Source organism: Oncorhynchus masou, unplaced genomic scaffold (genome assembly GCF_036934945.1).
Source record: "Oncorhynchus masou masou isolate Uvic2021 unplaced genomic scaffold, UVic_Omas_1.1 unplaced_scaffold_1684, whole genome shotgun sequence".
NCBI classification, from domain to species: Eukaryota; Metazoa; Chordata; class Actinopteri; order Salmoniformes; family Salmonidae; genus Oncorhynchus; species Oncorhynchus masou.
In genome coordinates, this window is record NW_027006983.1 from 30,384 (window position 1) to 47,564 (window position 17,181).

Here is a 17,181-nt window from a genome sequence, read left to right on the forward strand (position 1 = left end):
AGCCCACTTACCTTGTTCCTCAACATCTTTTCCCAGCTTCTTCACTGTAGACAAAATAAAACAAATGTATAAAAGCATTATAATAATAATCATAAAGACTAGAAATATGAATATTGATTAATATTCTGTGTTTTCTCGTTGTAAACAAACACACGGTCATTTAAAAACACAAATGAAAATACAGTATAACCATTAAAACCATGAGGTCTGTGATTAACAGTTGACCCATCAGTATTATAGTAATAAACCATGAGGTCTGTGATTAACAGTTGACCCATCAGTATTATAGTAATAAACCATGAGGTCTGTGATTAACAGTTGACCCATCAGTATTATAGTAATAAACCATGAGGTCTGTGATTAACAGTTGACCCATCAGTATTATAGTAATAAACCAGGAGGTCTGTGATTAACAGTTGACCCATCAGTATTATAGTAATAAACCATGAGGTCTGTGATTAACAGTTGACCCATCAGTATTATAGTAATAAACCATGAGGTCTGTGATTAACAGTTGACCCATCAGTATTATAGTAATAAACCATGAGGTCTGTGATTAACAGTTGACCCATCAGTATTATAGTAATAAACCAGGAGGTCTGTGATTAACAGTTGACCCATCAGTATTATAGTAATAAACCATGAGGTCTGTGATTAACAGTTGACCCATCAGTATTATAGTAATAAACCATGAGGTCTGTGATTAACAGTTGACCCATCAGTATTATAGTAATAAACCATGAGGTCTGTGATTAACAGTTGACCCATCAGTATTATAGTAATAAACCATGAGGTCTGTGATTAACAGTTGACCCATCAGTATTATAGTAATCATCATAATCTCTATATGTGAAACTCTAACAAGTCAACAGCCCACTTACCTTCTTCCGAATCTTTTCCAAGCTTCTTCACTGTAGACAAAATAAAACAAATGTATAAAAGCATTACAATAATAATCATAAAGACTGGAAATATGAATATTGATTAATATTCTGTGTTTTCTCGTTGTAAACACACACATAGTCTTTTAAAAACACAAATGAAAATACAGTATAACCATTAAAACCATGAGGTCTGTGATTAACAGTTGACCCATCAGTATTATAGTAATAAACCATGAGGTCTGTGATTAACAGTTGACCCATCAGTATTATAGTAATAAACCATGAGGTATGTGATTAACAGTTGACCCATCAGTATTATAGTAATAAACCATGAGGTCTGTGATTAACAGTTGACCCATCAGTATTATAGTAATAAACCATGAGGTCTGTGATTAACAGTTGACCCATCAGTATTATAGTAATAAACCATGAGGTCTGTGATTAACAGTTGACCCATCAGTATTATAGTAATAAACCATGAGGTCTGTGATTAACAGTTGACCCATCAGTATTATAGTAATAAACCATGAGGTCTGTGATTAACAGTTGACCCATCAGTATTATAGTAATAAACCATGAGGTCTGTGATTAACAGTTGACCCATCAGTATTATAGTAATAAACCATGAGGTCTGTGAGTAACAGTTGACCCATCAGTATTATAGTAATAAACCATGAGGTCTGTGATTAACAGTTGACCCATCAGTATTATAGTAATAAACCATGAGGTCTGTGATTAACAGTTGACCCATCAGTATTATAGTAAAAATGTAAATGTAATAAACCATGAGGTCTGTGATTAACAGTTGACCCATCAGTATTATAGTAATAAACCATGAGGTCTGTGATTAACAGTTGACCCATCAGTATTATAGTAATAAACCATGAGGTCTGTGATTAACAGTTGACCCATCAGTATTATAGTAATAAACCATGAGGTCTGTGATTAACAGTTGACCCATCAGTATTATAGTAATAAACCATGAGGTCTGTGATTAACAGTTGACCCATCAGTATTATAGTAATAAACCATGAGGTCTGTGATTAACAGTTGACCCATCAGTATTATAGTAATAAACCATGAGGTCTGTGATTAACAGTTGACCCATCAGTATTATAGTAATAAACCATGAGGTCTGTGATTAACAGTTGACCCATCAGTATTATAGTAATAAACCATGAGGTCTGTGATTAACAGTTGACCCATCAGTATTATAGTAATAAACCATGAGGTCTGTGATTAACAGTTGACCCATCAGTATTATAGTAATAAACCATGAGGTCTGTGATTAACAGTTGACCCATCAGTATTACAGTAATAAACCATGAGGTCTGTGATTAACAGTTGACCCATCAGTATTATAGTAATAAACCATGAGGTCTGTGATTAACAGTTGACCCATCAGTATTATAGTAATAAACCATGAGGTCTGTGATTAACAGTTGACCCATCAGTATTATAGTAATCATCATAATCTCTATATGTGAAACTCTAACAAGTCAACAGCCCACTTACCTTGCTCCTCAAAATCTTCTCTCAGCTTCTTCTCTGTAGACAAAATAAAACAAATGTATAAAAGCATTACAATAATAATCATAAAGACTGGAAATATGAATATTGATTAATATTCTGTGTTTTCTCGTTGTAAACACACACAGTCTTTTAAAAACATAAATGAAAATACAGTATAACCATTAAAACCATGAGGTCTGTGATTAACAGTTGACCCATCAGTATTATAGTAATAAACCATGAGGTCTGTGATTAACAGTTGACCCATCAGTATTATAGTAATAAACCATGAGGTCTGTGATTAACAGTTGACCCATCAGTATTATAGTAATAAACCATGAGGTCTGTGATTAACAGTTGACCCATCAGTATTATAGTAATAAACCATGAGGTCTGTGATTAACAGTTGACCCATCAGTATTATAGTAATAAACCATGAGGTCTGTGATTAACAGTTGACCCATCAGTATTATAGTAATAAACCATGAGGTCTGTGATTAACAGTTGACCCATCAGTATTATAGTAATAAACCAGGAGGTCTGTGATTAACAGTTGACCCATTAGTATTATAGTAATAAACCATGAGGTCTGTGATTAACAGTTGACCCATCAGTATTATAGTAATAAACCATGAGGTCTGTGATTAACAGTTGACCCATCAGTATTATAGTAATAAACCATGAGGTCTGTGATTAACAGTTGACCCATCAGTATTATAGTAATAAACCATGAGGTCTGTGATTAACAGTTGACCCATCAGTATTATAGTAATAAACCATGAGGTCTGTGATTAACAGTTGACCCATCAGTATTATAGTAATAAACCATGAGGTCTGTGATTAACAGTTGACCCATCAGTATTATAGTAATAAACCATGAGGTCTGTGATTAACAGTTGACCCATCAGTATTATAGTAATAAACCATGAGGTCTGTGATTAACAGTTGACCCATCAGTATTATAGTAATAAACCACGTGATTAACAGGTCTGTGATTAACAGTTGACCCATCAGTATTATAGTAATAAACCATGAGGTCTGTGATTAACAGTTGACCCATCAGTATTATAGTAATAAACCATGAGGTCTGTGATTAACAGTTGACCCATCAGTATTATAGTAATAAACCATGAGGTCTGTGATTAACAGTTGACCCATCAGTATTATAGTAATAAACCATGAGGTCTGTGATTAACAGTTGACCCATCAGTATTATAGTAATAAACCATGAGGTCTGTGATTAACAGTTGACCCATCAGTATTATAGTAATAAACCATGAGGTCTGTGATTAACAGTTGACCCATCAGTATTATAGTAATAAACCATGAGGTCTGTGATTAACAGTTGACCCATCAGTATTATAGTAATAAACCATGAGGTCTGTGATTAACAGTTGACCCATCAGTATTATAGTAATAAACCATGAGGTCTGTGATTAACAGTTGACCCATCAGTATTATAGTAATAAACCATGAGGTCTGTGATTAACAGTTGACCCATCAGTATTATAGTAATAATCATAATCTCTATATGTGAAACTCTAACAAGACAACAGTTCACTTACGTTGTTCTTCTCTAATCTTCTTCTTCTCTGTAGAAAACAAATGTATAAATCATTACAATAATAATCATTAAAAGCCTCGAGCCGATTCCTAATTAATTCCTCTAATAATCTTTAACCAAAATCTGTGACTTCAAGACTGTCCGTGCTATTTGGCTGTTCAGAATCGGCAAATTAAAGCCTGGTTAAACCCACCTTCAGTATGTTTAATATCTCTGACTGAGGGACTCTTAATGATGAGACATCAAGGACAACAAGACAACAGCACAGCCAATAGAGGACTGGTCCCCCCTCAGAGCCTGGTTCCTCTCTACCCAGTACAGCCAGTAGAGGACTGGTCACCCCTCAGAGCCTGGTTCCTCTCTACCCAGTACAGCCAGTAGAGGACTGGTCACCCCTCAGAGCCTGGTTCCTCTCTACCCAGTACAGCCAGTAGTGGACTGGTGACCCCTCCCCATCAGTATTATAATAATAAACCATGAGGTCTGTGATTAACAGTTGACCCATCAGTATTATAGTAATAAACCATGAGGTCTGTGATTAACAGTTGACCCATCAGTATTATAGTAATAAACCATGAGGTCTGTGATTAACAGTTGACCCATCAGTATTATAGTAATAAACCATGAGGTCTGTGATTAACAGTTGACCCATCAGTATTATAGTAATAAACCATGAGGTCTGTGATTAACAGTTGACCCATCAGTATTATAGTAATAAACCATGAGGTCTGTGATTAACAGTTGACCCATCAGTATTATAGTAATAAACCATGAGGTCTGTGATTAACAGTTGACCCATCAGTATTATAGTAATAAACCATGAGGTCTGTGATTAACAGTTGACCCATCAGTATTATAGTAATAAACCATGAGGTCTGTGATTAACAGTTGACCCATCAGTATTATAGTAATAAACCATGAGGTCTGTGATTAACAGTTGACCCATCAGTATTATAGTAATAAACCATGAGGTCTGTGATTAACAGTTGACCCATCAGTATTATAGTAATAAACCATGAGGTCTGTGATTAACAGTTGACCCATCAGTATTATAGTAATAAACCATGAGGTCTGTGATTAACAGTTGACCCATCAGTATTATAGTAATAAACCATGAGGTCTGTGATTAACAGTTGACCCATCAGTATTATAGTAATAAACCATGAGGTCTGTGATTAACAGTTGACCCATCAGTATTATAGTAATAAACCATGAGGTCTGTGATTAACAGTTGACCCATCAGTATTATAGTAATAAACCATGAGGTCTGTGATTAACAGTTGACCCATCAGTATTATAGTAATAAACCATGAGGTCTGTGATTAACAGTTGACCCATCAGTATTATAGTAATAAACCATGAGGTCTGTGATTAACAGTTGACCCATCAGTATTATAGTAATAAACCATGAGGTCTGTGAGTAACAGTTGACCCATCAGTATTATAGTAATAAACCATGAGGTCTGTGATTAACAGTTGACCCATCAGTATTATAGTAATAAACCATGAGGTCTGTGATTAACAGTTGACCCATCAGTATTATAGTAATAAACCATGAGGTCTGTGATTAACAGTTGACCCATCAGTATTATAGTAATAAACCATGAGGTCTGTGATTAACAGTTGACCCATCAGTATTATAGTAATAAACCATGAGGTCTGTGATTAACAGTTGACCCATCAGTATTATAGTAATAAACCATGAGGTCTGTGATTAACAGTTGACCCATCAGTATTATAGTAATAAACCATGAGGTCTGTGATTAACAGTTGACCCATCAGTATTACAGTAATAAACCATGAGGTCTGTGATTAACAGTTGACCCATCAGTATTATAGTAATAAACCATGAGGTCTGTGATTAACAGTTGACCCATCAGTATTATAGTAATCATCATAATCTCTATATGTGAAACTCTAACAAGTCAACAGCCCACTTACCTTGCTCCTCAAAATCTTCTCTCAGCTTCTTCTCTGTAGACAAAATAAAACAAATGTATAAAAGCATTACAATAATAATCATAAAGACTGGAAATATGAATATTGATTAATATTCTGTGTTTTCTCGTTGTAAACACACACAGTCTTTTAAAAACATAAATGAAAATACAGTATAACCATTAAAACCATGAGGTCTGTGATTAACAGTTGACCCATCAGTATTATAGTAATAAACCATGAGGTCTGTGATTAACAGTTGACCCATCAGTATTATAGTAATAAACCATGAGGTCTGTGATTAACAGTTGACCCATCAGTATTATAGTAATAAACCATGAGGTCTGTGATTAACAGTTGACCCATCAGTATTATAGTAATAAACCATGAGGTCTGTGATTAACAGTTGACCCATCAGTATTATAGTAATAAACCATGAGGTCTGTGATTAACAGTTGACCCATCAGTATTATAGTAATAAACCATGAGGTCTGTGATTAACAGTTGACCCATCAGTATTATAGTAATAAACCATGAGGTCTGTGATTAACAGTTGACCCATCAGTATTATAGTAATAAACCATGAGGTCTGTGATTAACAGTTGACCCATCAGTATTATAGTAATAAACCATGAGGTCTGTGATTAACAGTTGACCCATCAGTATTATAGTAATAATCATAATCTCTATATGTGAAACTCTAACAAGACAACAGTTCACTTACGTTGTTCTTCTCTAATCTTCTTCTTCTCTGTAGAAAACAAATGTATAAATCATTACAATAATAATCATTAAAAGCCTCGAGCCGATTCCTAATTAATTCCTCTAATAATCTTTAACCAAAATCTGTGACTTCAAGACTGTCCGTGCTATTTGGCTGTTCAGAATCGGCAAATTAAAGCCTGGTTAAACCCACCTTCAGTATGTTTAATATCTCTGACTGAGGGACTCTTAATGATGAGACATCAAGGACAACAAGACAACAGCACAGCCAATAGAGGACTGGTCCCCCCTCAGAGCCTGGTTCCTCTCTACCCAGTACAGCCAGTAGAGGACTGGTCACCCCTCAGAGCCTGGTTCCTCTCTACCCAGTACAGCCAGTAGAGGACTGGTCACCCCTCAGAGCCTGGTTCCTCTCTACCCAGTACAGCCAGTAGTGGACTGGTGACCCCTCCCCATCAGTATTATAATAATAAACCATGAGGTCTGTGATTAACAGTTGACCCATCAGTATTATAGTAATAAACCATGAGGTCTGTGATTAACAGTTGACCCATCAGTATTATAGTAATAAACCATGAGGTCTGTGATTAACAGTTGACCCATCAGTATTATAGTAATAAACCATGAGGTCTGTGATTAACAGTTGACCCATCAGTATTATAGTAATAAACCATGAGGTCTGTGATTAACAGTTGACCCATCAGTATTATAGTAATAAACCATGAGGTCTGTGATTAACAGTTGACCCATCAGTATTATAGTAATAAACCATGAGGTCTGTGATTAACAGTTGACCCATCAGTATTATAGTAATAAACCATGAGGTCTGTGATTAACAGTTGACCCATCAGTATTATAGTAATAAACCATGAGGTCTGTGATTAACAGTTGACCCATCAGTATTATAGTAATAAACCATGAGGTCTGTGATTAACAGTTGACCCATCAGTATTATAGTAATAAACCATGAGGTCTGTGATTAACAGTTGACCCATCAGTATTATAGTAATAAACCATGAGGTCTGTGATTAACAGTTGACCCATCAGTATTATAGTAATAAACCATGAGGTCTGTGATTAACAGTTGACCCATCAGTATTATAGTAATAAACCAGGAGGTCTGTGATTAACAGTTGACCCATCAGTATTATAGTAATAATCATAATCTCTATATGTGAAACTCTAACAAGACAACAGTTCACTTACGTTGTTCTTCTCTAATCTTCTTCTTCTCTGTAGAAAACAAATGTATAAATCATTACAATAATAATCATTAAAAGCCTCGAGCCGATTCCTAATTAATTCCTCTAATAATCTTTAACCAAAATCTGTGACTTCAAGACTGTCCGTGCTATTTGGCTGTTCAGAATCGGCAAATTAAAGCCTGGTTAAACCCACCTTCAGTATGTTTAATATCTCTGACTGAGGGACTCTTAATGATGAGACATCAAGGACCAGTCAGACATCAAGGACCAGTCAGAGGTCAAGGACCAGTCAGAGGTCAAGGACCAGTCAGAGGTCAAGGACCAGTCAGAGGTCAAGGACCAGTCAGAGGTCAAGGACCAGTCAGAGATCAAGGACCAGTCAGAGGTCAAGGACCAGTCAGAGATCAAGGACCAGTCAGAGGTCAAGGACCAGTCAGAGGTCAAGGACCAGTCAGAGATCAAGGACCAGTCAGACATCAAGGACCAGTCAGAGGTCAAGGACCAGTCAGACATCAAGGACCAGTCAGACGTCAAGGACCAGTCAGAGATCAAGGACCAGTCAGAGATCAAGGACCAGTCAGAGATCAAGGACCAGTCAGAGATCAAGGACCAGTCAGAGATCAAGGACCAGTCAGAGATCAAGGACCTCCTTCACTCACGCCGCCAAACTTACCCTAGTAAAACTGACTATGCTGCCGATCCTCGACTTCGGCGATGTCGTCTACAAAATAGCTTTCAATACTCTACTCAGCAAACTGGATGCAGTTTATCACAGTGCCATCCGTTTTGTTACTAAAGCACCTTATACCACCCACCACTGCGACTTGTATGCTCTAGTCGGCTGGCCCTCGCTACATATTCGTCGCCAGACCCACTGGCTCCAGGTCATCTACAAGTCCATGCTAGGTAAAGCTCCGCCTTATCTCAGTTCACTGGTCACGATGGCAACACCCATCCGTAGCACGCGCTCCAGCAGGTGTATCTCACTGATCATCCCTAAAGCCAACACCTCATTTGGCCGCCTTTTGTTCCAGTTCTCTGCTACTTGTGACTGGAACGAATTGCAAAAATCGCTGAAGTTGGAGACTTTTATCTCCCTCACCAACTTCAAACATCAGCTATCTGAGCAGCTAACCGATCGCTGCAGCTGTACATAATCTATTGGTAAATAGCCCACCCATTTTCACCTACCTCATCCCCATACTGTTTTTATTTATTTACTTTCCTGCTCTTTTGCACACCAATACATACCTGTACATGACCATCTGATCATTTATCACTCCAGTGTTAATCTGCAAAATTGTAATTATTCGCCTACCTCCTCATGCCTTTTGCACACAATGTGTATAGACTCCCTTTTTTTCTACTGTGTTATTGACTTGTTAATTGTTTACTCCATGTGTAACTCTGTGTTGTCTGTTCACACTGCTATGCTTTATCTTGGCCAGGTCGCAGTTGTAAATGAGAACTTGTTCTCAACTAGCCTACCTGGTTAAATAAAGGTGAAATAAACTAAATAAATGAATAGAGTCTAATGGACAGTATATGGGTCATTCCTAGTTATATCCTGATCTAATACAGGACTGGTCTGAAGGTAACCTGGTATAAATGAATAGAGTCTAATGGACAGTATATGGGTCATTCCTAGTTATATCCTGATCTAATACAGGACTTGTCAGGACCCGGTTTCGAACCTGGGTCTCCGGAGTGAGAAACAGTCACTTAACCAACTGAGCCACGAATAGACAGCAGAACCCAGAAGATGAGGCAGACACAGCAGTACTTAAGACGGTGAATTTAATAAAGAAAAAATCCAAAAATACAAAATGGCAAAACCAAAAAGGTGGAAGGAAAAACACAAAAGAATCTAAAAAGAAACTCACCAAAACTAAACTAAAACAAAAAAACAGAATACCACAAGAACGTTACCCGGAATCGACAAGAGCACACAGAACACTAGGGCAGGGTGCCAACATACAAACACAGAGCACAGAACTGAGGGAAACAAAGGGTTTAAATACACTCAGGGGAAACAAGACACAGGTGCAAACAATAATGGGGGTCAAGGGAAAAACACAGGGACAAAAAGCACAATGGGGACATCTACTGACAACAACTGGAACAACCCTGGCCAAATCCTGACAGAATCCCCCTAGGAACGGCTCCTGACGTTCCTACCAGCTCTCTCAGGGTGGAGGACCCTGAACTGACGAATGAGGTCAGGGTCCAGGATGTCTCTGGCAGGAACCCAGGAGCGCTCCTCAGGACCGTAGCCTTCCCAGTCCACCAGATACTGCCAGGACCGCTGCACCCGGCGGGAATCCAGTATCCGGTGGACGGTATAAGCCGGCTGGCCTCCAATGACACGAGGCGGAGGGGGAGGTCTGTCTGCCGGGACAAGGGGAAAAAACAACAGGTTTTAACAAAGACACATGAAATGTGGGATTAATCTTAAGGGATCTGGGTAAGTGTAGGCGATAAGAAACTGGGTTAACTCTCCTGGCAACCTTGAAGGGACCGATGTATTTTTGGGACAGCTTGCGAGACTCCACCCGTAGAGGTAAGTCTCTTGTGGAGAGCCAGACTCTCTGGCCGGGCGCAGGGTAGGCCCGGGACGGCGACGTCTGTTGGCTTGTTGTTGATACCTCTGTGAGGAACGCATCAGATTAAGACGGGTCTTCCTCCACATAAGCCGACAGCGTCTGACGAATCTCAAGGCTGAAGGCACACTGACTTCTGCCTCCTGGTCCGGGAACAATGGAGGAGCATAGCCAAACTGACACTCGTGCGGGGACATACCAGTGGAGGAGGAGCGCAAGGTGTTGTGCGCGTATTCGGCCCAAACAATAAAGGATGACCATGTGGACGGGTTGTCACGAGTCATACATCGGAGGGTGGTTTCCAGCTCTTGATTCATCCTCTCTGTTTGGCCGTTGGACTCCGGATGGTACCCTGAAGATAGACTGGCAGAAGCCCCCATGAGTTGGCAGAAGGCCTTCCAAAACCTTGAGGCGAACTGGGGACCTCTGTCAGAAACCACATCTTGAGGAATGCCGAAGACTCGGAACACATGATTAATTACCAACTCAGCCGTTTCCTTGGCAGAAGGTAACTTAGTCAGAGGGACGAACCTGGCCGCCTTTGAAAACCTGTCGATTATGACTAGGATAGTAGTATTGCCATGGGATGGAGGAAGTCCAGTAATAAAGTCCAATGAGATATGGGACCAGGGTCTGTGGGGAACAGGTAAAGGGTGAAGGAGTCCTTGAGGCGGAGGTGAGAAGATTTGCCCTGGCAGCACACGGGGCAGGCATTGACGAAAGTGGCAACGTCTTCTCTTATGGTAGGCCACCAGAACTTACGCTGGATGAACTCCAAGGTGCGACCTACGCCCGGATGACAGGTGAGGCGAGAGGAGTGCCCCCACAGAAGGACCTGAGTCCTCACTGCCTTGGGGACAAACAACCGATTGGCAGGGCCTCCTTTAGGGTCCGGTTCGCTAGCTTGAGCACGTCTCACGGTATCCTCAACTTGCCACGAGATCGGAGCCACAATCTTAGCAGCAGGAAGGACAGGCATGTCCGTGTCATCTCGAATGGCAGGAGCGTAGACTCGGGACAGGGCATCCGGTTTGAGATTCTTCGACCCGGGCCGATTGGTGAGGATAAACTGGAATCGATTGAAGAAAAGAGACCATCTAGCTTGTCTAGAGTTCAATCGCTTCGCCTGCTGGATATACTCCAGATTTTGTGGTCCGTAAGCACTTGAAACGGGTGAGAAGCCCCCTCGAGCCAGTGTCTCCATTCCTTCAATGCCATCTTAACCGCTAGGAGTTCACGATCCCCCACATCGTAGTTCCTCTCAGTCGGGGTAAGCCGGTGTGAGAAGAAAGCGCACGGATGAAGCTTCTTGTCTTCACCCCTCTGAGACAGGACAGCTCCGACACCAACCTCTGATGCGTCTACCTCCACCACAAATGGTTCATCCGTAGTCGGTAGTATCAGGATGGGAGCAGAGAGGATGCGCTGCTTGAGTCCTTGGAAGGCCGTCTCAGCTTCTCTTCCCCAAAAAAACCTTGCATTGCCACCTTTGGTTAAAGCTGAGAGAGGAGCTGCCACCAAACTGAAGTTCTTGATGAACTTGCGGTAAAAGTTTGTGAAGCCCAGGAAACGCTGAACATCCTTAACGGATTTGGGGGTGGGCCAATCCGCTACCGCCCCTACCTTCCTAGGGTCCATTTGGATTCGACCGGGTTCCACTACAAATCCCAGGAATTGTACTCGGGATGAATGGAATTCACATTTTCCGGCTTAACGTACAGATGGCTGTCCAGGAGGCGTTTGAGTACTTGTCTGACATGCTTAGTGTGTTCTTGAAGGGAGCTCGAAAAGATGAGGATGTCATCCAAGTAAACGAACACAAATATGTTAAGCATATCCCTAAGCACATCGTTTATGAGCGCTTGGAACACCGCTGGGGGCGTTGGTCAGGCCGAAGGGCATCACCAAGTATTCATAGTGACCAGTAGGCGTGTTGAAAGCGGTCTTCCACTCGTCACCAGGTCTGATCCGCACAAGATGGTATGCGTTCCGCAGGTCAAGCTTAGTGAAAACAACTGCTTCCTGGAGCAGCTCGAAGGCTGTGGCCATAAGGGGTAGCGGGTAACGGTTACGGACGGTTATGTCATTGAGTCCCCGGTAGTCGATGCAGGGACGTAACCCACCGTCTTTCTTGGCCACAAAGAAAAACCCTGCTCCCGCCGGGAGGTGGATGGACGCATGAGGCCTGCTTCCAGAGAGTCCTTGATGTAGGTATCCATAGCAGCTCGTTCGGGTGGAGATAGGGAAAAGATCCGACCCCTGGGGGGGCAAGTGCCCGGAAACAGGTCGATGGGGCAATCGTAAGATCTATGGGGTGGTAGCATGGTGGCCCTCTGTTTGCTAAACACCAGTTTGAGGTCATGGTAACACTCGGGAACTCGGGTCAGGTCGATGGATTCTAAAGACTCGGGAGTAGAACTCGGGGAATCCTGGAAAATACAAGTAGCTTGGCACGTAGGACCCCACTGCTTGATAGTGCCCACAGACCAGTCGATGTGAGGGTTATGGCTGTGAAGCCAGGGGTATCCAAGGACGAGAGGGAACTCGGAACAGGAGATCAAATGAAAGTTCATCAATTCCTGGTGTTGTGAAACTGAAAGTTTCAAGGAGGTAGTGACATGAGTGACAAGTCCAGATCCCAAAGGGCTTCCATCCAATGTAGTAACCTTCATGGGGTCACTTAGAGGTTCAGAGGAACGCCATTCTCCTTCGCCCAGACACCATCCATGAAGTTACCTGCGGCTCCAGAGTCTACCAAGGCTTGAAGGTGAAGCTTGTGGTTGTCCCAGGAGAGGGTGACTGGAATGAGCAGACGGGAGTTGGATGGATGGGAGGAGGTTATGTTTCCCGTTACAGTTCCCCCGGTCTGTACGGGACAGAGCGTTTCCCTGGAGCCCGGGACACGTGGAACGGAAATGGCCCGGTTTGCCGCAATATAGACAGCGTCGCTCCCTCATCCGGCGGTCTCTCTCAGCCTGGGAGATGCGTCCAATCTGCATGGGTTCCGGTGGAGCCAGTGATGATAAAGGTGGGGACTCGGAGCTGGGACTGATAGGGGCTAGAGGTCTACGGTTGAGTTCTCTCTCTCTCAGACGCTGGTCAATGCGTGAGGCCAACTTGATCAGGGACTCGAGATTGTCCGGTGGTTCCCGAGTGGCCAGTTCATCTTGGATAGTGTCGGAAAGGCCTTTCAGAAAGCACACCGTGAGCGCCTCGTTGTTCCAGCCACTCGCTGCTGCCACCGTGCGGAACTGGATGGCATAGTCCGTCACGCTGCGCCAACCTTGATGGAGAGTCAGGAGCTGTTTGGCTGAGTCAGAACCACTGCTTGGGCCTTGAAACACTCGTTTGAATTCCTCAGCAAAGGCAGAGTAGCTGGCACAGCAGGAACTATGGGCATCCCACACAGCAGTAGCCCAGGCCAGGGCTTTTCCCGACAGCAGGGTGATGATATATGCGATCTTAGACCGGTCGGTGGGAAACGACGAGGGTTGCAGCTCAAAGGAGAGAGAACATTGAGTGAGAAACCCTTTACAAGCACTTGGATCACCTGAGAACCGTTGGGGAGGTGGAAGACGAGGTTCAGCCAGGGGTTAACTGCCATGGGTACGTGAACTTGAGATACTGGGACGGGAACTGTTGCCGGGGTAAGTCGATCAGATATTTGCTTAATGGAAGTCAGCATCTCCGACAGAAGATGAGAATGTCTAGCCATTAAGGCCTCTTGCTGAACCAGGGCGGCTTCGTGGCGTTGGACAGTCTCCTGGTGGTGGGACAGCGTGGCAAAAAGGTCCTGGGAACTGGCTGCCTCTGGGTTCATTTTTGGCTCTGTGTTTCTGTCAAGACCCGGTTTCGAACCTGGGTCTCCGGAGTGAGAAACAGTCACTTAACCAACTGAGCCACGAATAGACAGCAGAACCCAGAAGATGAGGCAGACACAGCAGTACTTAAGACGGTGAATTTAATAAAGAAAAAATCCAAAAATACAAAATGGCAAAACCAAAAAGGTGGAAGGAAAAACACAAAAGAATCTAAAAAGAAACTCACCAAAACTAAACTAAAACAAAAAACAGAATACCACAAGAACGTTACCCGGAATCGACAAGAGCACACAGAACACTAGGGCAGGGTGCCAACATACAAACACAGAGCACAGAACTGAGGGAAACAAAGGGTTTAAATACACTCAGGGGAAACAAGACACAGGTGCAAACAATAATGGGGGTCAAGGGAAAAACACAGGGACAAAAAGCACAATGGGGACATCTACTGACAACAACTGGAACAACCCTGGCCAAATCCTGACAGGACTGGTCTGAAGGTAACCTGGTATAAATGAATAGAGTCTAATGGACAGTATATGGGTCATTCCTAGTTATATCCTGATCTAATACAGGACTGGTCTGAAGGTAACCTGGTATAAATGAATAGAGTCTAATGGACAGTATATGGGTCATTCCTAGTTATATCCTGATCTAATACAGGACTGGTCTGAAGGTAACCTGGTATAAATGAATAGAGTCTAATGGACAGTATATGGGTCATTCCTAGTTATATCCTGATCTAATACAGGACTGGTCTGAAGGTAACCTGGTATAAATGAATAGAGTCTAATGGACAGTATATGGGTCATTCCTAGTTATATCCTGATCTAATACAGGACTGGTCTGAAGGTAACCTGGTATAAATGAATAGAGTCTAATGGACAGTATATGGGTCATTCCTAGTTATATCCTGATCTAATACAGGACTGGTCTGAAGGTAACCTGGTATAAATGAATAGAGTCTAATGGACAGTATATGGATCATTCCTAGTTATATCCTGATCTAATACAGGACTGGTCTGAAGGTAACCTGGTATAAATGAATAGAGTCTAATGGACAGTATATGGGTCATTCCTAGTTATATCCTGATCTAATACAGGACTGGTCTGAAGGTAACCTGGTATAAATGAATAGAGTCTAGTGGACAGTATATGGGTCATTCCTAGTTATATCCTGATCTAATACAGGACTGGTCTGAAGGTAACCTGGTATAAATGAATAGAGTCTAATGGACAGTATATGGGTCATTCCTAGTTATATCCTGATCTAATACAGGACTGGTCTGAAGGTAACCTGGTATAAATGAATAGAGTCTAATGGACAGTATATGGGTCATTCCTAGTTATATCCTGATCTAATACAGGACTGGTCTGAAGGTAACCTGGTATAAATGAATAGAGTCTAGTGGACAGTATATGGGTCATTCCTAGTTATATCCTGATCTAATACAGGACTGGTCTGAAGGTAACCTGGTATAAATGAATAGAGTCTAATGGACAGTATATGGGTCATTCCTAGTTATATCCTGATCTAATACAGGACTGGTCTGAAGGTAACCTGGTATAAATGAATAGAGTCTAATGGACAGTATATGGGTCATTCCTAGTTATATCCTGATCTAATACAGGACTGGTCTGAAGGTAACCTGGTATAAATGAATAGAGTCTAATGGACAGTATATGGGTCATTCCTAGTTATATCCTGATCTAATACAGGACTGGTCTGAAGGTAACCTGGTATAAATGAATAGAGTCTAATGGACAGTATATGGGTCATTCCTAGTTATATCCTGATCTAATACAGGACTGGTCTGAAGGTAACCTGGTATAAATGAATAGAGTCTAATGGACAGTATATGGGTCATTCCTAGTTATATCCTGATCTAATACAGGACTGGTCTGAAGGTAACCTGGTATAAATGAATAGAGTCTAGTGGACAGTATATGGGTCATTCCTAGTTATATCCTGATCTAATACAGGACTGGTCTGAAGGTAACCTGGTATAAATGAATAGAGTCTAATGGACAGTATATGGGTCATTCCTAGTTATATCCTGATCTAATACAGGACTGGTCTGAAGGTAACCTGGTATAAATGAATAGAGTCTAATGGACAGTATATGGGTCATTCCTAGTTATATCCTGATCTAATACAGGACTGGTCTGAAGGTAACCTGGTATAAATGAATAGAGTCTAGTGGACAGTATATGGGTCATTCCTAGTTATATCCTGATCTAATACAGGACTGGTCTGAAGGTAACCTGGTATAAATGAATAGAGTCTAATGGACAGTATATGGGTCATTCCTAGTTATATCCTGATCTAATACAGGACTGGTCTGAAGGTAACCTGGTATAAATGAATAGAGTCTAATGGACAGTATATGGGTCATTCCTAGTTATATCCTGATCTAATACAGGACTGGTCTGAAGGTAACCTGGTATAAATGAATAGAGTCTAATGGACAGTATATGGGTCATTCCTAGTTATATCCTGATCTAATACAGGACTGGTCTGAAGGTAACCTGGTATAAATGAATAGAGTCTAATGGACAGTATATGGGTCATTCCTAGTTATATCCTGATCTAATACAGGACTGGTCTGAAGGTAACCTGGTATAAATGAATAGAGTCTAATGGACAGTATATGGGTCATTCCTAGTTATATCCTGATCTAATACAGGACTGGTCTGAAGGTAACCTGGTATAAATGAATAGAGTCTAATGGACAGTATATGGGTCATTCCTAGTTATATCCTGATCTAATACAGGACTGGTCTGAAGGTAACCTGGTATAAATGAATAGAAGTGAATAGAGTATTGTTGTTCGTTGTTCTAAAATGACTTAAATAGTTTTCCCTCATCAACAACAACAAAATTAATAACTGAAATATCACACTTGTTTAATGATGAGACATCAAGGACCAGTC

At 41.4% G+C, this 17,181-nt stretch overlaps 1 protein-coding gene across 5 annotated transcripts in view; it reads right to left on the minus strand.

The window, feature by feature from the left end:
- Positions 1-17,181, minus strand: part of LOC135531966 (selection and upkeep of intraepithelial T-cells protein 6-like) — a 68,115-nt gene that overhangs the window by 12,694 nt on the left and 38,240 nt on the right. For 2 of the 5 annotated variants that reach the window (XM_064959658.1, XM_064959653.1), the window contains 7 exons: positions 7,828-7,854; positions 6,623-6,649; positions 5,902-5,934; positions 3,962-3,988; positions 2,400-2,432; positions 882-911; positions 12-44 (listed from right to left, as the gene is read on the minus strand). In XM_064959658.1, coding sequence (XP_064815730.1) covers positions 12-44; positions 882-911; positions 2,400-2,432; positions 3,962-3,988; positions 5,902-5,934; positions 6,623-6,649; positions 7,828-7,854 — 210 coding nt within the window. The remainder of the gene's footprint in view (positions 1-11; positions 45-881; positions 912-2,399; positions 2,433-3,961; positions 3,989-5,901; positions 5,935-6,622; positions 6,650-7,827; positions 7,855-17,181) is intronic. The other 3 variants (XM_064959654.1, XM_064959657.1, XM_064959656.1) reach the window with 3 other exon arrangements.